This window comes from Microtus oregoni, unplaced genomic scaffold (genome assembly GCF_018167655.1).
Source record: "Microtus oregoni isolate MIOR12 unplaced genomic scaffold, Mior012 000013F_ref0000133, whole genome shotgun sequence".
Lineage (NCBI taxonomy): Eukaryota > Metazoa > Chordata > Mammalia > Rodentia > Cricetidae > Microtus > Microtus oregoni.
Window position 1 is genome coordinate 27,653,100 of NW_024543072.1, and position 27,798 is coordinate 27,680,897.

Sequence of the window (27,798 nt, forward strand, 5' to 3'; positions counted from 1 at the left end):
GCAAAAAATTACTCGAGGTAGATTATCCTTTTGAAATGATCATAGTGTTAAATTCTGTTGAGTAATTTTATTTAAAAATTAAAGCTCTTGCATTGAAAATAATGCATCATGTCACCAACATGAAGAAGCTCAGCTTAGAATTGTGTCAAAATTTCGTTACTTCTGGGTGATTGTAAGTTTTTATTTAATTTTTTTTTACGTGTGAATGTTTACACCTGTACTTCATGAATGCCCGGGGTCCACAGAATCAGAAGAAGGTACCAGATCTCTGGAACTGAAGTTACAGGCGGCTGAGAGTTCTTTGTAGATTCTGGGGAGCAAACCTAGGTCATCTGCGTGGGCAGTAAGTGCGCTCAAATTCTCAGCCAGTCTCCAGCTTCATGGCTGTTCTGTGTGCACCTATTTTATAACTCATTTTGTGTGCCCACGGGTTTGAGTGCACGTGCTACAACACACATGTAGAGGTAGAAATCAGTGAGGGCAGTTGTTTCCTTCCACCGTGTGAATCGTGGGGTTGGCCTCAGTCTCTCAAGCCTGGCAGGAAGCACCTTTATACTCTGTTGTCTTGCTGACCCCCCCCCCCCGTGTCTGTATAATATTATTTTTACTGAATCCATTTCCACAAGTGTCCGTTTGACTATATCCTAATAGCCCTTAAAGGTTTGGTTCTCTTGGCTAGTCTTTTTGTTAGCACAGGAAAGACAATTTGCTGCAATCTTGACCTTCATGGCTGGCCTGTCTGTGTATCTCATCACTTTCATTTAAACCAAATTTTAGAGGCAAAATCTGTAGTAGATATACACCTGACTAGAGAGATAATTAGGACATGCCACCACTATAATTACTAAGTTACGGTCTCTGGGGGAACATAAAAGCTTGTCCTGTCTCTTTAACGGGACAAGTTATTAATTCCCTTAACAATTTCCCCCCCTTTGGACTAGAAGTATTTCATGAATTTTTGCTTTGTAAAATACTCCTTAAGGGAGGCTTAAGCCATAATGCACAGATTATGGAAATGATGCTCATTAAGTATAGGGTGAGATTTCTGGAAAGCCATGGTGCTGCCTCACAACATGTAACCCCCATTAAAGGCTTCGACGGAATGTTTATTCATTGAGCAGTAAACGTTTATTATTATACATTTTATTGAAACATAAATTAAAGAGCAGTAATTATGTGTAGGGCAAACAGCAACGCAGTATGAATTTGGCACGGAATAAGGAAGACAAGGAAAAATGTTATCCTTGTTACATTTGCATCCAATTTCTTTATTGTATCCTCAACAGAAAGAGAGGGGAGGCACTAACTCTCTAGGTTACTGTTTTGATATGGCATGCGAGTGAAATTTGCCTGGTTTTGGTATTCTGTCCATCAAAGAGAGGGTTAATCTATGAAGGTCAGAGGCAAGATGGGTTTCTTGTGTTTTGAGAGGGAGCCCTGACGGCTGTTAGGAAAGTCAGTGTTGAACAAGGACTAGGCCTCCTTGGCAGTCCTCACAATCCTGATGGTAGGATCAGCTGTTGCTCCAGACTCAGAGCGCACCTGAGGAGTTCCAAAAAACAAATTGCACAGGAAAAACCATTAGGGTGGCAACTTTGGCTGGAAGATGTTCTTTCGCATGGGTGAATGATGTCTGCATTTCCTTTGCAATGGCTTTTTTGTCTGCCATATCCTTGTATGACCAGGGACTCCCAGGAAGAGGTAAAAGACATGAATGGTCAAGAAAATCAGTACATAGACATTTTAAATTTTACGTAACCTAAGAGTGCTGTACTGTACTGGACCTTATTTAACTTTCCGTCCATCCAGTCACTTATCTATTTGTTCATTCATTCCTATATCTTTCCATCATTCATCAGTCTCCTTATTTATCTCTCCCTCCATTGGTCCATCTCATATTATATCATCCCATTTCAGTAACAGATAATAAATACGTTCTTTAACCTAGGAACATGGAATGGGTAAAGGGAAAAAAAATCAGGACAAAACCACAATAATAAATATCCCCAAATTCCAAAATAGTGGAAGAGAAACACTTGTGGATTTTACACTGTACAGTTAAAACCTGTCAATCTACAATCACAGGAGGCCTCAGTGAGGCCTGGGAGAGTTTGATATTTTACAATGGAATCTGCTTTGGAAAGACTCTTAGAAGACTAGGGTAGGAGGAAGAGAAGGGATCGGAAAGGATTTTCGCAGGGAAGTAAGAAGACTTTTAACTAATTACCAAAAAGCCAAACCCATCATAAAAACAGTGATTACATTGTCAAGGGATCAAGTAACAGTCTTGGGATTCTTAAGTTACCCCTATTGGTAAAATAAGAGCCAGGCAGTACACAAAAGCAAAGAGACACATGCTGAGAGGCCCTGAGAACTCCTTCATTCTAGCTGAACAGGAAGACTCTCTTTCTAAATCACTTTACCCAGATTCTACCCCTGTTGTCACACGAGCATCACCCAGTACAGCAGGGCCTGGCTTCATCCCAGGTCCCTGTGCTGGCTTTATGCCTGCTTTGAGCTTGTTTGCCTCTTTGTGGGCAGTGATTGTCAATGTACTCTCTTCTTGCCAATCAGTTTTAAGAACTTAGAGCTGTGTGTCATGGAAAGTTAACTGGGAGCCAGAAGATACTACTGAGTATCTGTAAAGACAGATCTCAAACGTGTTCTAGAGCCCTCCCATGGGCTTCCCTCGTCATTCAGTTTTCTGTCTCAAGGGTCAGTAGTGTGCGAAGAGGGTTTGGAACCTCTGCTAGTCTGAGCTCAGCTGTACTAGGATGTCACACTGTGGATTTGGAAGGGAGCTGAAAATTCGCTCCACTTCCGAAGGCTCGGTTTCCTCACCTGTCAACAACAGCAATGATTCTGATTACATATGTTAGGGAGGTTCTTGAGATAATATAGGTAAAGCGCTCATCTCAGTTCTTGGAGTATGGTGCACAGCAGATAGTAAGAGTTTAAGAGGAGCAGAGGTAACTGTTGCTTCCTATTATGAAAGTAAAGAATACTTTAACTGCTGAAATTCCTGGAGTACTTGAAGTTTCTGTGCAAGAGTAGAGAGGATGTGTTCTATTCTAAAATATTTCTTTTCTCTCTCTGAGTTCTGTTAGGAACACAATGAAGGTTCAATCACATTGACAGAGTTAAAAGGTTAGTGGTCAGTTCTTTGAGGACCTCATAAGAACCATCTTTCTTTATTCCATTTCCTTCTTGGTTTTCTACACTGCAGTCACTGGAGAACGCTCAAATCAGCAGATATAAAATACATGACTTGATGAGGGAATATATAAATTATCACCTAAACTAGAATTTTTGTTCCAATGAAAGGATTTGTGATGTTGTGTGATGCCACTGGCCTGCTTACAACTGAAGGCCCACCCTTAGGCTAGTCACATGAACTACAATGTGCATCACAGACAGATGAGACAAAATGAGAGTCAGTATCTCATGGTCCTGCTTAGAACCTCAGCTTTGCCCCTTTATCAGCTTGATAAAATTTGCTAATCTTGTGAGTCTCATTTTCCCAAAGACCCACTCTCCCTCCGTGTGTGTGTGAGAGAGAGAGACAAAGACAGAGAGACAGAGACATAGAGACAGACAGAGAGACTGAGAGAAAGCACTAGAAGGAAACACATAAAGAGGTCTAAGAACAATAACCAAGTCATAGTGTTTGGTATTGTTGTGCACACGTGTGTTCATATAATATATGCATATATGACTGAACATAATTCTTGGTGTATAGCATTTTCACATCAATAATAGCTAATAAAAGTAACCGTAACTTTTAGATGCTAGCTAGATGGGTGGTATAATATTACTGTGCATAGATGTTTTTACCTTGTGAAAAACTTTCAATGGATCCCTCTGTATAGAAGAAAGGATATAGATTTTGTGAATTCATTTATCAGCTTGTACAAGAAGAACCCATCTTTGCTGACGTGAAATCTGACGGTTCATGTCGTTCAGCTGGCAGCCTCAAAGTAGCATGTGATGCATTCCATACCATATGTTATAATCATCATTATATATTAGTCCTCTGTTATAAAAGAAAGGGGCTTGAACCTTCTTTTCAGATACAAAATTATTTGGAAGTAAATGCCAAAAGGCTTTAATAAGTTGAGGGTTGGAATCTACTGGGGAAAGTCAAAGGAATGATGCTGTTAATCCTCACATCCAAATGTTTCTCTCCACACGGCGGTATCTCTACCACTAGCCGTTCCTTTAATATACTTGGTGAAGGAAAATGGGAGACACCACTGGAGATGTAATTGTCTCTCAGCGTCGCTATTAGTGTCTATTACCAAACCGTCGGGAGAGTATCATATTGTTCTGCTTATTGAGGTGAGATTTTGAACAAGGGGGAAAAGTTCTCGCAGCACCTGTTTTCCTAATTGATAGTAATTACACTGAACACGCCCACCCCCAGCAAGTAGGTCTTAATTAAAGTGGATGCATTCTCCTGAAATTGTATCACTTCCTCAGAAGCTGCATTACTTAGTAACAAGTTACAATATGGCCGGTGACTGAACCCTGACAGTTGCTTCCATGTCCACCTCTGGATGCCCACATACCATTCACCTTCATTTTTCTCGTTTGCCGTCAGGGCTTCCTGTGCCTTAAAAACAAATGCTTAAAAGGCTCTTTTTTTTCTACCCTATTTGGAGGTTGAGAGCAATAGGTTAGGAAGTTGATCTCCCTTTTACTTGTTCCTTTTGTTTTGTTCTGTTTTAGATTCTGGTAGAAGATTTCTCTCCTTCTTAGAGGAGAGAAAACAGAAACAATCTTCCTGAGTTTAGCTACTAGTCTATCACAGCATCTCCCGCCGGGGAGTGCTTGGGATGGTGATCAGAGTGGTTCATGCTTATAATATGGAAGATAGGGGTAACGGATTGGCATGTTCTTATGAAAAAAAAAAAAAACCTCCTGAGCTTGAAGCCAAAAGGCAATGACAGGTTGGCAGGCTCTCAGACTCAGTGACTCTATAGAACATCACATTCCCTCGCCTACATTGTGTCTGACTTGAAAAGACCTTGATTTTTGGAAAATTTGAAATTTAAAACTGTCTGGTGGCTAAAAGCTCCTTTAAACGCTCATTGTGGCTCGGAGCAATACATCATCACATCCATGGCGCTGAGATGATGTACGGAGCCCATATATCAGAAGAGTACAATCCCTCTCGTGATGTATGATTATAAGCCACCACTGGAGCGCCACCAGTGATAGATGGCTTAAAAACACCATTGTTAAGCTGCAAAACTCTAGAGGGGCTCCACAATCCTGTAGGGGGTTGTTTTGTTTTGTTTTGTTAACTGAATTGGTTCTTTATCCCTTTTCTTTAAGTTTTTCAACTTGACTGGGACAGATGGAACATATGGAAAACTCTGTATGCCATGTTTTGTGAAAGAAAACCCAATGCCTGAGCATTGCCCATAGGCCCAGTGAAAGATCTCTGTGCAGCTAGTTAAGAGGCCATCTGTATGCCTTCATGTATGCCGTAGAATTTTGACTGCTCACTCCTTTTGCTCTTCAGCTGGTCGTGCTAAAGTGTTCTCCAAGCTATGTGAACGACATTTATTTCACAATGAAGTGACTTTCAGTGATGTCACTCTGACCCTAGCTACAGCAGAAGAAGAGGAAGCCTCTCCACATCAAATCAGGCAGATGCAGTCATGTCAAAAGCACAAGCTTTGGAGATAGTGACAGGCCAGACTAGAATATGCTCAGTTCATCTCGCTGCAGAAGAACCCTTCCAGTTTATAGTAAAAGCAGGTGGTTCATGCTGTCTTCAGAGGCACTGCCATGTGATATAGTCAGTCTTAGGCTATAATAACCTCAGTCCAAACATGATAGCAACATGAGGTCCTGTAATATTTGGCTGTGAATTAGTTTCCTGGTTTACAAACACTTGATAGATGTGGAGAGATGAAATGAGTTTAAGATAACAAAAGAACAATAGCAACAATAACAACAGCAAAAAGCCCAAAGCACTAAGGAGGCACAGGTCACATTTGGACCGTGGCATCATCTCTGGGATCCCAGACTCCTCTCTGTGGAGCTCCTCCCTTCCTCAGATCTGGGCCCACAGGATGGGATGACCTGGTAAAAGCCATGGAAGGCAAGGCCAGTCCTACAGCTACATTCCTGGCTCTGCCATCGGGTTGCTGTTAGTCTTTCAAGAGGCACTCCCCTGTTCTCGAAACTGAAGAAATTCAACTGTGTGTCTCCCTAATGTTTTCTAATTTGCATCCTTAGTAGTTTTTATTTTTAAAATGTTTTCGATTTTTCAGTTGATGTTGTACATGGAATCCCCAGACAGGAAGAGCTAATAGTTCCAGGTGAATCGAATGTGCTGTTCTGTCTTAGGTAGAAATCTGATTCCTACACATGTGTCATCCCCAGCTGCTCTAAGCTTGCTCTGGAAACTATAGGCCTTTGTGATGGGCAGGTTGAGAACCAGTGATGAGATTTTTATCAGACTGTTATCTCTCTCTCACCCGTGGAAAGAAGACTGAGATCCTAACCCTGTAGCCCAGGAGTAGAGCATAAGTTTCCAGGTATTAGATATGAGACACCTTTTGCTACAAATGGGGGTCTGTACTCTACCATATCACCGTGACCCCGTGTTCCGTGGCTGTGACATACCCTTGTTGACCCGATTTCTTTCGAGAAACTGCTAGGGGCAGAGTGTCACTTTTAACTCTCAGGACATAGGAAATTGTCATATTAGATGATGCACACCTTCCCAAGAACAGTTCTCAACCAGTATATAAATAGACGGCTCCCTCACCCCTGGAGTGGCAATCTTGGGTACATGATTTAGACTGTCATGGGACAAAGCTGGTCACTCACAGAGGTAACTCGCTTGATAATGTTTCATGTACTGGCTAGTCTCCCGGTCCTTTGTCCCACAGTCCCTGACTGATGTGTTTAGGGATCACCTCCCCAATAGGCCACATGCATCTCTGTCCTAGATTCCAAGTGTGTTTCAGGGCCAAGGAGACAAAGAGAAGTGTTTATATTCTTACGTTTCTGAAGAAAAGGAATTTTTATGACTCGGTCAAGTGAACAACTGGATGCTCTTGATTTTCTCCTGAGTGTTTTTCTGTCTTCTCTGTGTGTTTGATGTATTAGTTTGATGATCAACAGATTGGAACTTTATTATGTAAGCATAGTTGCCTATTGCCATTTGAGAGCTTTTGGTAATTTTCCAAATTTCACAAAAAGCACAACAGACATAAAGCCTTATTCAGTCTTAGGGTGGAAAATTTGTGTTTTGCTGTCTTAGTTGGGGTTTCTATTGCTATGAAAAGACTCCATGACTATGACAACTCCTTTTTTGTTGTTGCTGGGTTTTTGGTTTTTTGTTTTATTGGTGGAGGTAGGGGAGCGTGAGACATGGTTTTACTGTGTAGCCCTGGCTGTCCTAGAACTCACTCTGTAGACCAGCCTGGCTTTGAACTCACAGAGATCTGCCTGCCTCAGCCTCCTGAGTGCTGGAGTTAAAAGCATGCATCATGACCACCTGACTGACCATGGCAACTCTTATAAAGGAAAAACATTTAATTGGGGTAGCTTATATTTTCAGGGTTTCAGTCCATTTTCATCATGGTGAGGCATGCAGCTTGCAGGCAAACATGGTGCTGGATCTGAGAGTCTTTACATCTTGACTCAGGGGCAACAGGAAATGCTCTGAGTCACTGGGTGGGATCTTGAGCATATATAGAACTTCAAGGCCCCCCTCCACAGTGACACACTTCCTCCAACAAGACCATACCCACTCCAACAAGGCCACACCTCCTAATAGTGTCACCCCCTTTGGAGAGCATTTTCCTTCAATCCACCACACTTGCTTTCTTTACCTATAGAATCAATCAGCTCATACTGACTCCCTCAAAGTGTTGTACTGATAGAATAAAAAAAGATATAAAATCCATATTTCAAATCAGCTCATCAGCATTTGTTTTGTACTGGGCTATTTATTTGTATTTGGTTTTTTGTATGTTCCTTTAGCTTTTGTCATGACCAAATACCTGAGAGAAACAAGCTAGAGAAGCAAAGATTGATTTCTCATGGTTTCAGAGATTTTAGTCCATGGTCATCTGATTCCATTGCTTCTGGGCCATGGTGAGAAAGAACATAATGGAAGAAGAATATGAATCTGCAAAGATGACAACTTCATGGAATCCAAGAATCAACACAGAGACGCTCAGGGGACAAGACAAGGCACGCCCCCAGTGACCTACTTCCTCCAAGGATGCCCCACATCTGAGGTCTCCACTACTTCCTAGTAATATCATCAAAATATGATTCCATGATGAATTAATTCAATGAAGAAGTCTTGGACCTCCTGGTTGAAGTACTCTGAAAAAAAAAAAAAGCCCTATTTGCTGTCTTCAGTGACTTCTACTTGGATGCTCTCTTGTAATGACATTGATCCTTGCCAAGTAATTCAACGTAGATTTCAAATTCAAGGTCAGCTGGTGTGGTAGTTTGGATGGGATTTTCCTCCATAACCTCCTAGGGAGGTGTGACTTTGTTGGAGCAAGTGCATTATTGAGGGGGTAGGCTTTGAGGTTTCCTATGCTTAGAATACCACCCGGTGTCTCAGTTGACTTCCTGTTGCCTGCAAGATGTCTGCCTGCTCTCTGCCATGCTCCCTGCCATGCTAATAATAGACTAAACCTCTGAAACTCTAAGCAAGCCACCCCGATTAAGTGGTTTTACTTCATAAGAATTGCCATGGTCATGGTGTCTCTTCATAGCAATAGAAACCCTAACTGAGACAGCTGGTAAGCAACCTCAATTCATATGCAACCTGAACTTATCCTGTTCTGTAATTGGCCATATTTACAGGTCTGGGATTAGAGAGTGGGTATCTTTGGAGAAGACCTTATCTGGCCCCTACAACATAATTTTTATTATTCTTTAAAGCCAAATTTTCCTTCTATCTTTGTTCTCAGGCAGGTGTTGAAGAGAGGCGTTTACACAGGCTTAATTGGCTGGGTGTATAGATAATCCAGTTATAAAGGAGGCTAGCCTTTTATGCCTTTTCCTGCCCTTATTGTAGTCCCTGCAACTGAACTATGATACAGTCTAACAAGGAAAAGCCCGACCATTTTGACAGCACTGACCATCTCCAGGTGATGGATACGTGTGTGGAAAAAAAATAGAAGGAACAGTACAGGCAGGAAGAAAGATTCAGAGCAGAAAAGGCAATGCTAGTGTGGTTGTCTCTCTTCTCCTCCCATCCTAGCAATGCCTCTAACAAGCTAGAATCCATATACTTCACAGTGTGAAAGCAAAAACTTCGGTGGGTTTTAACACATTCACAAAGTTGTGGGACCGCCACGACCATATGAGATGAAAGAACCATATGAGAAAAGAAATCATCCATCACCCCCAAGGATACCCAGTTTCCACTGACAGTCACTCTTCATTGTGCTACAGGAAACACTGATCTCTCCCTGTGAATTTGCCTAGTCTGGGCATTTCATAAATAGAATCGTGTAATATATGGACGTTCGTATCTGAGTCCTTTCACTTAGCATAATGCCGTCCCTTAGCGGCTTCATTCCTTTTTATTCCCAATCATCTTCCGTTGTCTTGTTATTACAGCATTCATAGTTGATCGTCACTTTGGATTGTTTCCACTTTTTGATGATGGTGAATAATATTGCTATAAATATGCATTACAAGGTTTTGTGCCTACATGGTTTCAGTTCTCCTGGGTATATACTGGGAATATAATTTTGGGTCATTTGGTGTCTGTATGTTTAACATTTTGAGGAATTGCCAAACTGTTTGTCAAGCATGCAGCTGCATCATTTTGCACTCTGTGCAAAAGCATTTGCGACTTCTTTGCCTCTGTGGTCTCACCCGCACTTGGGCTTCTCTGTGTTTTGATTAGAGGCAGCCTGGTGGCTATGGAGTGGTATCTCTGTGTGGCTTTGATTGACATTTCACTAATGACTAATGGCACTGAGTATCTTTTCTTGGCCTTTGCAGGGTTATCTTTCCAGCTTCACTGAAACCAACTCAAGCATTCAACAACGATGAACACTATTGATGTTTCCCTCTTTCTTGAAACTCCCCCTTCTCTGGGCTTCTGGAAGTTATCATCTCTTGGTTTATATACTTATTGTGTTCGTAGGTTGAGTCCTACTTCTCTTTCTTAGAAGGCTGTGCACTGGCTTTGTCATGATTTCTTGGTCCTGAGAGACTGAGAGGGATGTCAGAATCCTGTGATTAGGCTGTCACTTAGCAGTCTATGTCAGTGTATCAGGTATCAGGAGGAGGTGAGATCATGCCCTCAGGGAAAAATCACCTAGACAGTGAGCTGTTTACTATATTTGGTATCACAGCAAGTTTTAAATGGTGTCCGGTGATGGAAAGTGGCATTTCCAGAACTGAATGGTAGTAGCCTATAGAAATACTCTGATGAGTAAGCCCAGAGGAGGAGGGGATTGAAAGGGAATCAGAGACAGGTCCAGACCCTGGAGTCACTGGCATGACCTTGGGGACAGGCAGAGAGAGTGATCAGTGCTGGAAACCTGGGCAGCATATGGAGATAGCTCTCCACATACCACAGCAAGGCAGGCCAACAAGGTGTTTCCTCAGCACATTTCACAGGGGTAGACCTAAGAACAAAGGGATGGTCTGAGTCAGTGGCTCTCAAGTGAGCAGCATCACTTGGGGAGTTATTATAAAGTAGATTAGAACGTCCCTAATCTTAGCAGTACGTAGCTATTTACTGCTGTTTGGTAATCAAAACAACAGAAACAGAATCTGCCAGAAGAGATGCTTTCATGGTGGCCCCTTTAAGGAGCTTCTGAAATACCAACTTTGCTAATATAAAGCCAGTCACTGAACATGACCTCCGATCTTCAGATTGCATTCTTAGCAGTAATGCTGTCCCCACTGCATCTGTGTGTGTTGAGAACACTCTGCTAAATAGCACCACAAGCATATGACAACCATGCACTTAGCAGATTTCATACGTTAGGTCCATAAGGTGGGGAGGCTGCAGTGCCCCTTACAGCGAAAGATGCTGAGTCACAGGCCTGCCGTGGCAAGGTAACACAGCTAGTAGATATTGTGTATACTGTATTCCAGATAAAAGCTGTTACTGTTATGTTCTGTGTCCTCTGGCAGTATGAGTACAAAATTTTGCTCTGAAAATTGTGATGACTTACACGTAAGGAATGGGGTGGAGAACAGGTAAGTGACATCAAAGAAACAAGAGAGAAAGGGTGTTGGTGAGAAAGGAAGGGAGGGGGGAAAAGGAAGAATTATACCAGGATTTGCAAGTGAAGACTAGCGGACAGAGGGCTCTCACCCTGTGCTCAGCCATTTCCCCTCCGTGTCTTCTCTGGTCTGAAGTCTGATTCATTAAGCTACTCTGCATGGTTACTTTCTTCTTGGGCCCATGTTGCAAGGCTTTCTTGTAAGAATTTGGTTCCTAGGTAGTTTGTAACTTACTTCTCCATGTCTGTCTGTTTCTGTATCCCTCTTTCTTTGTTCACATTTGAGACTTAAGTATGTCTATGTCCCATTGACTCAAGGGTTTGAGGTTGCCTTCATCATGAGCTGGAGGTGATTTGGGAAGAAACATGTCACTGTCTGGGGACTGTGTACTCAGGGACAGACGTGAAGCTCTTCTTTGCTTCATTCACCTTGGACAGCCCAACTTACTGCCTCTCCTGTATACCTTATTGTTCTCCCTTTCTTGTACACAAAACCACGAGATATTTCACGTTCTGTTCTCTGGAGGTCCATCATTGTAGCCCAGCGGTAGGAACCAAGATAGGGTGTGGGGGGAGTGATTGGGGATGTACTTTGATTCTTTGCCTGTCTTTCCATACTTTGGCTTTTCCATTTTCCTTTCTCTGTAATTAATAACAAGCGCAGGAAGTTAGCTCAAGGCTATGAATAAGGTTTAGGTTTAGAGAGATACAACAGATACCATTAGTAGAGTAAAACTCCCAAGTAGCATTTTAGCCCTTAAGAATATATATATTGAATTAGATACGCTGTGATCCTTAAGTCATGATCTCTGACTAATAAGTCTGCTATGTCTATTACATGGGTGCTTTAGTAGATTAGACCAGGGAAATGAGGGATTTAAAAGATTAAGTGAAGGCCAGTAAGATGGCTCATCAGTAAAGGTACTTGCTGCCCAGACTGACAACCTGAGTTCTATTCCCAAAATGCATCTGACCATCATACACATGTGCACACATGCGCGCGTGCATACACACACACACAGACATGATTGCACACACACACAGAGACAGACAGACACGTCCTAGATTTATTTTTTTTAAACGTTTTTAAAAAGATGACGCTCAGAGAATTACTGTGTAATGTTAATGAAAATGAACAAGAGGACAAGACCCATGTGACGTCATTTCCTGTGAGAACTCTACCACTCTCTGCTCAGAGCACTTATCTCTCTGAGTATTAGTTTTTCCTTCTGTAAAATGAAGATCACTTCAGAAAAGAACTGGGAAGTACTCCATGAAATATCATCCAGGACTAATACAATCTCTGGTTGTCATGGCAAATAAGAATGAGCGAGAGCTGTCTGTCTTATATAATTAGTAGTCAAAGCCAGTGTTCTTGATTTGGGCCACACTACTTCCTCTTTTCACCAATTCCCCGGCTATTTATTCAGTTCTCTCTTGACCAGTCCTTCTCTCTTGTCAGCTTCAGAGTCACAGTCACAACAACTGTCTCTGAAGACACGCTGTCATTTCAAAGCCCTGGCTGACTACAGCCCAGACTGACAGTGACGCATGATTCCACAGAGCCTGTGATGCACGCTGACATCTCCCTCAAGCTCTCGTAGGCCGCCAACTTGTATCCCTCTTGTTCTGTGTTTCTCCACTTACAGCAGATTTCAGATGTAGTTTCTGAAAGTGATCATCAGCCTCTCCTGAAAAATAATCCAGCAAGAACCCGTAGAGGGTAATTGGCCTTCGGGAGAGCATCACTGTCAAGTCAAGAGACAGACGGTGAATTAAACACATTTTTCTTTCTTTCTTTTGTACCTCCAGCATGTGCATGTCCACATTCTTCCGAGAAAAGCAGGGGACTTCAGCAGGAATGACAGCATCTATGATGAGGTGAGTCTGTCCTTTGTGACCTTATTATTGGGTCACAAGGCCTGTCAGTGTGACTGAATCAATCTAATTATCTAGACGTCACCGCAGACATGATCTTCAATGATATTCTACCCAAGAGGATTTGGGAAGTGGTAGTAGAAGCTAGCAAGCTTAGAGTGACCATCAGGGGCAAAAGAACTGAATTATATATATATTTTTTTTAACTAATGAAAGCCAATAGCAAACCAAGTGTTTTTGTGATTTCTACTTTGTCATGTTTATCAGGACACTTAATATCTGTGTGAAGACATGATCCTGAATCTCCATAATGTAAAGTGTTACCAGTAGAAGTCAAGCAGAGTGTCATATGATTCTTTGAGATGGATGTGCTAACTTTGGGAGCTGGGGAGATAACTCAGTGGATATATTGCTTCCATGATAAGCATGAGAACCCGACTTTGCTGCAATCCAAAGATACCAATGTCAACTCAGCACTCTGTGAATCATCAAGGGCCACATGATTCTACTCTGGGGTCTTATCCACATGAAAACCTTCCAGTGTCTGCATGTGCTGAGTAGAACATTGCCTGTGGTAGAGTGGACTAGAAGAAAATATAAAGTTATTTCACTTTATGTACTGACCATAGCAGTGGAACAGAAAATATATTTCTTGCTTTTGAGAGCTGATCACATGGCACCAGTGCTCCAGGGTCATTGCGTTAAAAACACTTTGGCTGTAACAAGAAAAGGTGCTTGGCTTTATTGGCAACGTCTGCCTTGGGTGTCAAGATAGAAAGATATTAGTCACATATTTGGTTATCTTCTTCCAGCCTTTTGGGGGAAAATTCACTTTTATTTTTAATTTTACTTGTTTATTATGTGTCTCTGTCAACTAGACCTATAAGAAAATAAGATCTTCAACTTGTCCCCAAGGTCTACATGAACTGGATATATCTCTGTGTGTTCATTGGGTTTTCTCTAATGAGCTAGGCTTTAAAATGGTTATCCAAACATTGTAAATAAAGAATGTCAGCATTTAGTAAGGACATACATTGATGTCTGCTCAGGGACTCGGTGGATCACTTGATGTATTCTTCAACACTACTGTGAACTTGTGTAAGCTAGACATTGCTTAGCCACAGTTTTGAGAGCTGACTTGTGACCTAGAAGCTTTCTGAAATTCTTATTTATTTAGGGATATCTTTATCTCTAGAGATTGTGTTTGGGTAGATGGCAAAGGCACATGAGAACAAATTATTAAAGTACCAAACCCCTCACAAGTGATTCTGATATAGTTATAGGTGGTAGAGTAGGTCCTATGCACAGCCTGGGCTTCGCAAAGCCTCTGAACACTCTAGATGTGAACTCCGTTCAGCGGATGTGAAGTGCAAGCTGACAGTTGGTAATGGCTTTAAGTCTGTGTGGGAAGAAAGTAAGAGCTACAGAATCATTATACAGAGATATATTAAATACACAAGTACACAGCTTATTAATGTAAACCAAGGTTAATAAAAATGTTGCCAAGTACAGGATATTTTAATGAATAAATTACCACATGATTTATATACAAGTGAATGCAGTTGGAGTGGCATTAAAAGTGCTTGAAAACACTGTTTTCCTAGGCCGATCAGTCACCTTGAATCTTGTTTATCTACCAAATGGGCTATTGACAGAAGCTGTGTGCATGCATTTCAGCTCCGTCCAAGACACAATGGCTGACATTGCACAGTACCTGGCTAATACTCTCTTGCCCTTTTTGCACACTCCAGCGACATCTCTCGACTCACAAATAAAGCAACATGTGTTACTACAGCCCATATATCCCTGTATATGAACAAGTAATTTCCAAAAGAACTATTTTTTTTTCAGTCAGTATTAGCTGATAGTGTAATATTAGCTTACAATATGCTCTACAGAGATAGTGGCACAAAACTAGAAAGTGGTTAAACAGATTAAAGTTCATTGCAGCCTACTGAGGGGCAGACCGTCATTAAAGCCACTTGGCTTCCATGTCTTAATTTTCTTATCTTTAAAATGAATAATGTTTACCACTCCCAAACTTGGCATGCCTATTATGGGACATAGAGCTACTAAAAGCAGATTTTGAGGATTGGTACATACTAAACAGTTATTAGTAGGTTGCTACTTATTATTGTTGTTACTAATTTGCTTTGGAACATATACAGAGGGTAAGGGATGGGTAATCTAGGTTTCAAACTAAACTGTTAGATGTCCTCATTTAGCACCCTTTGCCAGGGTGAGTAAAACATCATGCTTCCAATTTTCCCTCTGCCTTTAGCTACTCAGCCTCAGCTTGATCTTCCTCTTCATTTGAGAAGCATCTCTCGTTTGAGTACATAATAAGGCAATGCCTTCCAAGAGGCATGGGAAGCATAAAACGTCATGCAGGCCTTACTGGTACAAGATGTAATAGACATTAGACTGAGTGATGTTAATCAGAAATGATAGGGTGATGAGGGATGACATTCCTTATACTGATGAAATCACTCACTCACTGGGAATTGTGTAGACACAACAAACAGGCCGGCTTGGAGGGAGACAAGTGGGAAATAGAAATAGCAAGAGACCAAGCCCAGTGAATGCAATTGCACCCCTACAATTACAATCTACAGTATGATACCTAAAGAAGCCCCAGGTTGAATTTGCTCATAAGGTGACATTCTTTGTTAGCACAGTTTTAAGATGAATAGCAATAATGGAGAAGCTTCGCAGAAGGGGTGCAGGATGGCAAGTTCTGGGAACAGAGAACTGGGGACAAAGACACTTGAAAGGGGAAACAGAATATGCATAGATAGAAGATGACATAGTCACTGCTTCTAACATTCTGGAACATTTTTTGAAAGGACTCTAAACATGTCCCATGTGTCATTAATACATTCCGTGCAGCTTCTAAACACAGATCTAGGAGTATCAGGCTACAAGGAGACCAAAGTCAACATCAGAAAAGGATAGACCACATTTAGGAAAAAGCTTTGAACCGTTAGAATGACCTTTGCATGAAAGGGTGATTCCATCTTTGGATCCCTTCAGGTCATAATTGGTCAGAAGTGTGTGAGATCACTATGGGGACCACGGGGTTGCACTGCCTGCCTCTCCATATCTGGCTCGTTCTCCCGTTTATGGCCATTGTCACTGCAAATTCTGAAAAATGGTGCCATTCTCTGGTTAGTATTATGGTACTTGGGCAGCTGCCTATCCAAACATTCTTTGTTTAGTTCTTAGAAATACAAGATGTAACTCTTTCTTGACTTGTATGAGACTATCGATTTGTCCTCATTTCCAGCAGCCTCTTCTCGACTTTTCTCTAGCTCAGCAATGCATACTGATGATGCGTAGGCTTTGCTGGCTTCCCCACATGGGTTCTGTCATTCCCTGCAAAGTGCTTTTTAATGATGTGCTTCATTTTTGTCTGAAAAGTAGTTTTTAATGAGGGTGGATGCTGGTAAGCATGTCACTCATGCTGTAGGTCAGGAGGGCTCCCACGATTCTGCCTCCTCCCTACACTTCTGTCCCTCACTTAGGCCGTGCCCATGTGTCTTTCCAGGCTCTCCAAATTAAAGCCTTTCCCCCAAATGCAGCATGAGAGGTCAGTATAAGCGGCCCTGGTTCCCAAAATCATCTAAATTTGAGCTCCTGCCCCAGTTCCTCTCTTATCTCTATCATTCAAATGTCACTGCTCTCTGGAACATGTGTCTGGCTCAGAATTTCATGACAAACCACCTGTAATATCCATTTCACCCTTCTGTTTGTTTCTTTATTTACAATGCTCTGGCCCAAAGCGATTTCTTCCGATTCAATGTTGGGTCTTGCCTACGTTTCTGCCACCAGAACTTGTTCTGCCTTCCCATATAACATGTTTTTTTGCCAAACTTAGCATTGGCATTCCTCGGGGCCTTTGTACAAATTGTTCTCTTTGCCTGTGGTGTCTGCCATCTGTTTCCATTCATGTACATCGGTGTCTTTATCCAAATCTTAGGTCAAGGCCACCCCCTAAAAGAGCACTCCTTCCTCTTTTAAAGATTTAACGAAAGTAACCACTCTTGCCTTAGCACCATAGTTCCTTCCTATTAACATGCCAGTTACATCCTTAACAACTCACTCCAGATAATTTTCAGTTGGTATGCAACACCTGCATCGCCCAAGTGCATTGTAAAGCTTTGAGGGCAGGGACCCTAGCCTGGTGTAGGGTAGGTCCTCAGTGGATATCTGTCACTAGAGGCACATATGCCAGGACAAGAGTCCCACTTCAGGAACTTGCCATCCCCAGCAAGCTAAAACCTACTATAACAGGAGAGTGCATCTTGCTTTCGGGGGGGGGGGGGAGGGGGGTGATTCATCAACTCTTGGCTTCCCTGGGTGTGAGTGGAACATGGTGCCATCAGCCATCTAAGGGTAATTTAATGGGGCGTTGATAGAACAGAACCCTTTGGTCAGAAATCAATGTGCTGCAGAAGGCTGAAAAGTGTGGCGCACCAGAAAGGTTTGGAGAAGCAATTATAAACCTCATCTGATTGCTAAGCAAGTCTGGTAGCCTTGTGTCAAGGACGATAAGTAACTTTTCCCCTGGAAACCGAGATCTGTCTTCCTGTAACAAATACAGATGTGAGGTTTGCTGAAAGCAGGCTGGAGGCCCACTCTGCTTTTGTTCTTTAATTATTGTCCTGGAGTTTATCTTCAATTATTCTCCCTCAAGCTTTGTGTCTTAGACTTGTCCTTATGCATTTTACTCACCTTTCCAGTCCCAAGATTTCAGAGCAGGAGGCTTTCTCCTTTCCCCCAAACTAACGTTCAACTCCACACCTTCCAAAGCATACAGCTCTGTCTTCACTGTTCTCCATAGAGCTATGGGCAGCTCACAAACTCTGTGTTGTATTTTCTTGGAACTTGCATGAATTATATAAGGCCATCTCTGAACTCTCCAGCACCTCTATTATCTTGACAAGTTGATGAAGATTATGATAATGACATAAATGGTTCCTTGGATCAAAGAACATGCATAGCAAATGTGGAGGAGGGAAGTGCCCATTGCTTAATGCCACACTACATCATTTCATTAGCTCAGGAAGACTTACCTTGACTGTGTCTCAGATAAGCATGCTCATAACTGAAATGGTCAATTCATCCGATGTTTATGGGTGAAATTGAATGGTTATGATTGTGTGCTGGGTCTAAAATTCATTCCTCATCTTTAAAAAAAAAAAGAAGTGCCTAATAGTAAAGAAAAGGGGAATTCCAATCAGCAATTGGAAAAATTCAACCATGAACTTTATAGGCAGAGCAACCACGGGGTTAAGCGTGTCATGGAAAACAATTGCTTGGCTTATTGCAATGTATAAACAAAATCAATTTACTCAAATTCAGGTCATTTGGCCCTGCAGGCTTGAGAGAAGCATTATATTGCTGATGATATTTATTGTTGAACTTGGATCTCTTTCACACATCATCTGACAATGTACTCCAAGTTCATGGATCCCTAGTTGATTTTACCAAGAGGAAAGAATGTCTCAGTGAGACAGTTAATTAGCTGTTCTCCCTCTGGGTTCACGGATTTCTTCCTAGTGGTTGGTAAGCTTCTGAGTTCACGAGAATTGTAGAATGCAAACATTGATACTTCTTGTTCAGATTAAAATTGCAACTTTATGTGTTTTTGCACTCTTTGAGACTTTTAAGTCAAAGAATATGGATATAAATTCATGGTCATTCTTAATTAAATGATATGTCTCATATCCCCCTATATGTACCTTTGAATATGCTTTTAGATACCTAATTTAAGAGAACTGGACTACTGATTCCTATGCCATGTTATTCTCCAGTCACATCTTTATAAACCCTCACAGGAGAAGGGATAGTTAGTAAAGAGTAGTTCATCAGGTTAAAATTTTTATCTCCTTTTTTCTCATAAAAATGAATGTTAGAGAAAATCAGGTTGGTTTCATATATAGCAGTGCTTACTAAGCATGGTAGAAAGGAAAAGACAATAATGATGATAATGATGTGTTGGGGACCTCCAAAGACAATCACGAATTCATTGTACATAAATGAATCAAATCAAAAGCAAAGCCGAATCAATAACAGATAAAGTTCAGATCCCTGTAGGAGCCCCACAGCTAAAGACACAACTTGATGGAGTCTATGTTTTCCTCATTAGAATTTACTTAAAAGATGTTGTGTTAGGTCCTTTTTCCCCCTCAGGTTTTCTCTGTTACAAAACTTGAATATCTTCAGTTACATGTTAGTACTACCAGGGATGCTCATGAGACCAACCATGGACTTGGAGAGCAGGAGAGGCACTGTTTGGGTCATTCTTTCTCCTGACAACTGCCTTTGAAATGGCTTTCATGAGGGTGGCTGAAATTTCTCATTCAACTTTGAAAGGAGGCACAGTGTTCCTTTGTGGTAACAACATCTAAGTTTAAATTTGGGGGATCTAGACCCAGCTTGCTTCATGTTCATTTCCTATTCCATGTACTTGAACAAACTGTCCAACTTTTCCATGTCTCGTTTTTTTCATCTATGACGTATATGTAGGGTTGCTATGAAAATCAATTAATGTCTTACATTTGAAACCTTGGTCTACATGAAAAGTCCTCAGTAAATACCTGCTTCCATAATTTCCATGAGTTTAATAGTATTATCATTATCCTGACAGGCTATTGTGGGGAACTAGTAGAGTGAGTTCGGTAGGTGACAGGTCAGAGGTCATTTTCCATCTACAGAGAGTTCTGTTACCATATGTATGTGAACTGAGATCCTTCAAAGACAGCCATTCGTGAGCACATTAATTCTTCCAACAGTCAGAAGTAGGGAGCCCCCATGATCCTGCCATGTAGACATGATGAAGAACTTGGAGAGAAAATACCCTAGATGAGAATGTTACTATACGGCTTTTGGATCACTCCAACAGACGAGCAAGCCACAGTTTCTAGAAATTTTATTCTGGTGTTCAACTTCCTCCTCCCAACTTAGAGTCACACTTTGAGAAATATTGGGTATTTTTATATTCAAGAAATTGAAGAAAAGGTTTCTGCACTTAAATATCTGCATTGTATGCATTGGACTAGCATACTTAGTGACTCATCCTGTATCTTTAAATATTGAGCTTCATGTGAAAACTCCAGTGTCTCCCATAAGATGTACTTGAAATGAGAAGGAGAAAGAATGCAGAAACACTAGGCTTCTGCATAAGATTACTAATCACAAACCAATCAATTCTTATGTTTTTGTCCCCCAGAGAACTGATGGAAAATGATAATGGAATGGCATTATGGTTTAATGAACCCCAATAATCTGGACTCTGTGTCAGGGGCTAGGCACACATCATCTTATCTTACAGACATCAGGATAACTGTAACTGAAGCTGAGCCTCACAGGGAGGCATCTTCCTAGATCTCAGTGGCAACGCTTGTTTACATCTAATCTGTTGAACACAGAGTCTTCTCTCTCTCTGTCACACTTTGCTTTAATCTTTATTTTTCTGGAAAAGTCAAATTAAATGAGCTAAGCATTTTTCTTGAAGGCCATGATTTCTGATCACATACACACACACACACTCATACACACACATGCACATAACACATACATGTACACACATACACATATACATACACACACATACACACACACACACACACACACACACACATCCTAAATATCTTTTAAGTCTTATAAGTCTTGAACTTCTGCTGACTAAGTAGGTAAAACACACATTGAAGAAAATGGCATTTTACAAAGCTAATTTTTTTTTTCTCCTTTTAGGATGTGGCCCCGTGAGTTTGGCAGCTTAGGAACTTCATTATAACTCCTCTTGGAGTTTTGTTTAAACACAATGAAATCATCAACATACTCTATCTAGCCCAGCTTCTACAATTCCCAAGGTCATTCTTTCGAAGCTGATGTTGTGCACCAAACCTCTTAAAGACTTCTGCATGCCTTATAGAGTATTCATGTCACAATAACACACTAAAATATTTAAAAGGAAATCACTGCCTTATTTTTTTCTCAAAAAGAAACAGCTCTTGCTTACAACTCTCAATGGGCCATAAATATCTTCCAGGCCTGCTGTGCCAGTACCCGTTGGAAATCTGTCTTACATTAGTAGTAACTAAGGTACTCATAGAATATTCCCTTTACACTGAAAAGCAGTCTTGTTCTAGCATGCATCCATTTATTTTGGAAGAATTTTGTTTCTCTTCGTTGTTAGAACTTTGCATGCTTGGGTTAAGCATACTGTGAACTTTCTGCTTGATTTCACTGGTGATCTTGGCCATCAGTTGACATCAGGACTGAGGTTCAGTTGAGATTTTTGTCACAAGATAAAAGCAAGCAAATGTTACATAAGTCCCCCACATAGCACACACACACACACACACACCAGGTGCATGTATCACGCATGTTGTTTTGTTGTTATTATTGTTGTTTTTGGTTTTGGTTTTTGATTTTTCAAGAAAGGGTTTCTCTGTGTAGCTTTGGAGCCTGTCCTGGAACTCACTCTGTAGACCAGGATGGCCTCAAACTCACAGAAATCTGCCTGCCTCTGCCTCCTGAGTATTGGGATTAAAGGTGTGTGCCACCACTGCCCGGCTTTATGAATGTATTTTTGATTGAATAGTTTCTTTATTTAGGTTGTATCTCAAAAGTGAGAATTTCAGGAATTTGGTGCATTCACTTGTTCACAATCTGGAATGAGGCTGAATTGGATTTGAGACAGCATAGAGCAAGACTGTCCTAAGTGATGCTCTTAGAATGGAGAGGAAAGATAGGATGGGATTTGACATTAGCCCAAGATGATCAGTTAATACGGACACTGACTTATGTTTTTTTCCATCAGATGCAGGAACTAAGGCACAGGGGAACCTTGTAACTTTTTTCAGGACAATAGAAAAATAGGGACAGGCCTGAGATTCACTTTCAGGCTGCCTGTTCCAGTCTACCTTCTCCTTCATGCTGCGGCCTCCACAAACACTCCCAAATGTTTTCATTCCCTTCCTCCTCACTACCTCTGACACACAGAGAACTCTACTCTCTCTTAGGACAGGGTCTCCAGAATGCTAGCTGTACTAAATATATTATTTTCCCGGTCCTTAAAATGCAGAGCCTCATTTCCCCCTTCCTCACTTCTTCGGCTTTCATTTTTTAGCAACAAGGCCCCTTACTTTCTTGGCATTGCTCTCCTTTCTGTCAAAATGTCCTTTTTGTACTCAACCTGCACACAACAGAGCAGTTCACATTCTCAACCTTCAAAGAATGACAGCATATTTTTCAAACTAACAAGGCCTTCTAGAAGAGAGCAGACTTTTTAAAGATGGAATATCAAACCTTAATCTAGACATCAGTGAGACTAGTAACGCCGAAACCTAACCACAAAGGCCAGCTCTGTACTCTGAGTGCATACCTGGAGTCTCTCTGAAAAGTAATTTAGTCAATTTGCCCCTGAAAGCCCAATCAATGCTCCCAGTGACAAAACCATCCACATATACTTTCATTTGGAACCATGTCATCCTGCCAAAACAGTAATAAGCATTTCTCTGTCCCCCTCTAAGCTCAAAAAATGGTCTTATCTGCAATAGTTTCTATATTATCCCAGAGTGATTGCTTTGAATATGGGCAGTGTGTCCCAAATTAAGAAATACAGAAATACTTTAGAAAGGGGAAAAGATCAATAATAATGATGGTGGTGATAATGATGGTGATGATGATGGAGATGATGATGGTGGTGGTGATGATGGTAATGTTGATGGTGGTGATGATGTTGATGGTGATGATGGTAATGATGATGGTGATGATGATGATGATTGTGATGATGATGATGCTGATGATGGAGGTGATGGTGATGATGATGATGGTATTGATGATGATGATGGTGGTGATGATGGAGGTGATAGTGATGGTGGTGAAGATGATGGTGATGGTGGTGATGATGGTGGTGGTGATGATGATGATAAATAGAAACACCAACCAAATGAAAAAGAAACAGAAATAACCAAAACAGAAACAAATGGATTTACCACTAGATAATTCAAAAGAATGTGAAGACGGGTCAACACTTTGAATAGTAGCACATAGAGAGTCAGGTAATAAATATGTTCAGCCACCCTGTTTCTTCAAATTTGTTGTAGCAGCAAATAAGAGAATGAGTATAACCATCAAATGTAGAACCTAGCCTCACCTTAGACCAATTCCTCTTGTACTTGGATGCTGAGTCAGTGCTGGAGATTAGGGATAGGCAGTAGGCTGGCCTTCAGATATGGGAGAGGAAGCAGCGACATGGTCCAGCTGTCACTACTCTGAAATATTAGCCTGCTGCACATGAGAGAGAAATGAATGGCAGTGACAATGCTGTGTTGGAAAGTAGAAGCCTCTAAGTCACCCAGGATCATGCTCTTTGATAAGGGGTCACAGAGTCCAGGGAAGGAAGTGACCACTTGGTAACAGGGTATCTGAAAGTCCTCACATGGAGACTCAGGTCCTGGCTCTGTAACTGATAAGATTATGGGCCATTCATTTTGTCTGCAGCTTGTTTCCCTATGCTTCAACTGAGATAGACTCATCTTAGTCACCTCAAAGCCTTCTTCCAGTTCTGCTTCCTTGTGATGCTACAGCACTAAATAGTCCAATTGGGAAAGAGCCACTTGCCCCAAAGACCCATTCCCTTTAATTTCTGCAAGAAGGCCTCACTGGCAGAGTAGAAAAGATATTTACACTATAGATGACTTTTAAAATTCCCTGAGAGTGGAAGATAAGAGGAAAACACACCAGATGGGGTGTGAGTGCTCTACTATTTCAAAACAGCCATTTCCACTAAATTAGTTGGCACAAACTTAAAATTAAATACCATCCTGATTGCTATTTACAGTTGTCAAAGTGACAATACTCTGTTTCCAAAGGATGGAAGATGGTGCTAAGACTGATTAGAATACTTTTAGAGTTTTTTTTTTTTGGCATGGAAACATTAAAGGAATAATCAGTTGGATATGAAAATATCAGGGAAATCATGGATGCAATTGAGATGTAACTCAGCACCTGGATTTCTAGGAAGAGACTCCCAACAAATACCGGGAGCTTGTCTGAATGCAAGCACGTCCACTGAGTACACGGCAGTGTCTTTCATCCTGATGGGTTCTGCAGGCTGTGATTCCTGATGCATTTCCAAGTATAGACTCCTTTGAAAACCTTCCCCAAGACAGTTAAGTGTTTTTAAACATATCCTTACACAGACAGGCTAAACTTTGAGCATGTTTTTAGAGTTGTGTAAGTCCTAAGTGAGGAAGCCCTGGTATGATAGAGAAGAATGAGCTTGACATTCAGAAGATTACTGTCCTGTGTCTTCTGAAAGAAGTATTTTAAGAATGAGAAGGTAGTCCCTAGAGTCCCCAGCATTTGAGTGCTTGGTCCCCAGCTGCTGGTGGGGCTTAGGGAGGCATAGGAGTTGTGGCCTTGTTAGAGGAGGCGTGTTGCTAGAGATGAGCTTTGAGAGTTCAAAGACTCTTGCCATTTCTAGTTTATGCCCTATGTTTAAGGTACAAGATAGGAGCTCTCAGCTGCTGCTTTGAGCCCATGCTGTTTGCCTGCAGGCTCTGTTCTGCCATCATGGATGCTCACCCAGTGAAACCATGAACGCTTTCTTATTTAATATGCCTTGGTTTTGGTGTTTTATCAATAGAAAAATAACTAGTACAATTACTGAGACTGGCTTTGTTCAAAAAGGTTTACGCATGTTCATACCCAGCTAAATTCAAGGAACGGCACTCATGGCCTTTGGGTTCAGTGTTTCTTTGTAAGCTCTAGCTCTCTGAATTCAAAAACATTGTGCTAATTTATTCTCAGAGTAAATATCAGAAGGTACTGTCAGGATATCCAGTGAGGATGGAGCAATATTCTGCAAAGGAACTCTTCAAGGACTTTGAATAGCACTATTCATAAGGGGTCCAACAACTAACACTCTTGAGGTCCAAATCTCTCATCTGTTTGTTAATTAAAGGTCTACTCCAGGAGCTACATAATAACTTCCAGAAAACTGGCTAAGTATTTCAGGTGTGTGTGTGTGTGTGTGTGTGTGTGTGTGTGTCTGTGTGTGTGTGTGTGTGTGTGAGAGAGAGAGAGAGAGAGAAACAGAGAGAGAGAGAGAAACAGAGAGAGCGAGAAACAGAGAGACAAAGAGACAACAGTAAGAATAAGACAGAGGCAGAGAAAATCAGAGAGAAAGAGACAGAACTTCATTTCCAATGTTTGATGATTATAAAATATTAAATTATATGAAATAATGGTTTTTAATCTTACTTAAGAATCCTTTTAAGTTTCTAGGTAATCTCTACGTGGTGAAAAGTTACGTTCCTAGTATTTTTATTCGTCGAAGAAGTTAACCTATTGCAATTTCCTGTTTTCTAATGTGCTTTTCATCTAAATATGTAAAAGATCTGTCAGGCCTGGTTAGTTAAACTCAGACATACAGATTTAAGTGATCAGCTGTTCAGACTTATGTATTGGACATAGAAACCATGCCATGATTGCAGGAAATGCCCCCTTCTTCACACATACCATTAATGATAGCACCCCCATTCTGTATACTCTAACCTTAGCATTCTTGAATTTTATCACCATTTTTCTCAATTACTAGGTGCCCTAGATTTACTTCTGTTACTCCAATAAAATACCCTTACAAAAGGCAACTTTGGTGAGAAAGGATCTTTTGGGGTGATGGTGCTTACAATTCCAAGCTACACACCATCATTTCGAGAAACTCAAGCAATGTGTCACACCCACAGTCAAGAGCAAAAGAGAATAGCTCCTTGTTATGTGTCTGCTCACCCTCCTCTAGCTTTCTCCTCTCTTTTATAGTTCAGGAGCTCCGTTAAAAGGGGAATATTGTTTTTTTTAGGGGGGTAGGTTGCTGTTATGTTTGGGGTTTGCTTGCTTTTTTTTTTCTTTTTTTCCTAGACAGCATTTCTCTCTGTAGCCCTTTCTGACCTGGAACTTACTCTATTGATCATTCTGGCCTGGAATTCACCTGCCTCGCCAGTGCTGGGATTAAACATGTGTGTTGCCACGCCCCACATCTTCTCTTAATTATAGAGAAAATTCCATGACTTTGTCAAATCATTCTATTTGCCCAATACATCCCTAAAGCTTAACGTGGGAGATTCTGATGTAATTCCAAAACATAGCAAAATCATGTACCTCCCTGGGACTTCCCTCTTTGCAGTCTTTTTTCTTAATTTTCAGGCATGGATTTTTAAACTACGCGCCTACTTTCCTACCTAGAGCTTATCAGTAAAACCTAACCCTGGTATTAATCGTTCTGCTATGGCTGTTGTGTACTGATGTGGGAGGCAGACTTCTAATTTCCTGACCATCCTTGTGGCTGTCCTTTCTTCTGACCCTCATTAGCAAACAGCCCTGCGGTCTGCATCCAGTCCCCTGAATTTCTGCCACGCACTTTGGTAGGTTAGTGTCTTTAAATGTAAAGCCGTCCCTCCATGGTAGGTTAGTGTCTTTAAATGTAAAGCCGTCCCTCCATGGCAGAGTTAGGGACCTTCCGGTGTCTGAGCTGAGCTTCCAAGAACCTTTTAAAGGCCACTTTGCTGTCTTGACTTCTTACCACCAGCATCCAGGCACCAGCTTTTAGACAGACGTGCCTGCCAGTAAGCCAGCTCATCCCCGTGTCTGTTCTTTCTAATTGACATTCATGGTGATGCTGAAAGTGCTGCCTCTGGCCCCACCCTGTCCATGTTTCTGAAGAAGCTCACCGAGGACTCATGGCTCCTCTAGACCCTCTCACATGTTTTCCCTACAGTTCTCAGAACAAGAGAGCAAAAGGGGTCTCGATCTCAGAGGACCCAAATAATGAAAGAGTCAAGTTTATGACTGACCTCAGGTGGACTAAAAATAATTTTTGTCATCTTTTATAACTGTGCCTTTGTGTCGTCCACTAAGTGAAATCTTCCATTTTTAATACAACTTTATTGAAATATCACTCAAATGCTATGCGGTTCATTTATTTAAAGTATATAAATTAATAATTTCATGTGATCCACTAATATTTTATTAGGGGAAAGTTTCAAAATGTTCATACGAGTATTTCATCTATTCCAGTGTTGTTGAAGAATGATTGAATGCATTTGTGTGGTGTTTTTGTGGATGTGTGTTTGTGTGTGCCATAAAAATGATGGCGTGACACACATTGTGTACATGATGAAGCAATTACCACAACCAAACTAACTAAAATATCAAGCATATCGTCACAGATGACCACCAGATTTGTTGTGGTAAGAACAGTTAATATGTCCTCTCAACACAATCAAATATACAATAAGTTGTTCACCATGGTTACCAGGCTGTAACAAGATTATCAGAACATAGTCACCTTGTAGCTAACCTTGTATCCCTTAGCATCACATCCTCACAACTGCCAGTGTACTCTTCGTTTCTGGGAGTTGTCTTTAAGATTCCACCTTCTGTCTGTTTTTAATGTCCTCTAGGTTAATATGCTGTTAGTAATAAAGATTTTCCCTCTGTTTTAAGGCCAAATTATATTCCTGCATATCATGTACACACACACGCACACACTACATTTTTTTTTTATCCATTTGTCTCTCAGTGGACACTTTGCTTCTTTATCTTGGGTATTGTGAATGAAGCTATAGTAAGCATGGGAGTGTTCCTATCTCTTGGAGATAATAAT

At 41.1% G+C, this 27,798-nt stretch overlaps 1 protein-coding gene across 5 annotated transcripts in view; it reads left to right on the forward strand.

The window, feature by feature from the left end:
* Fhit (fragile histidine triad diadenosine triphosphatase) overlaps nt 1–27,798 on the forward strand; it is a 1,425,825-nt gene that overhangs the window by 1,216,726 nt on the left and 181,301 nt on the right. For 4 of the 5 annotated variants that reach the window (XM_041662665.1, XM_041662664.1, XM_041662666.1 and 1 more), the window contains one exon: nt 13,053–13,121. The exons of the other annotated variant lie outside the window; for it this stretch is intronic. In XM_041662665.1, coding sequence (XP_041518599.1) covers nt 13,053–13,121 — 69 coding nt within the window. The remainder of the gene's footprint in view (nt 1–13,052; nt 13,122–27,798) is intronic. 5 annotated transcript variants of the gene reach the window in all.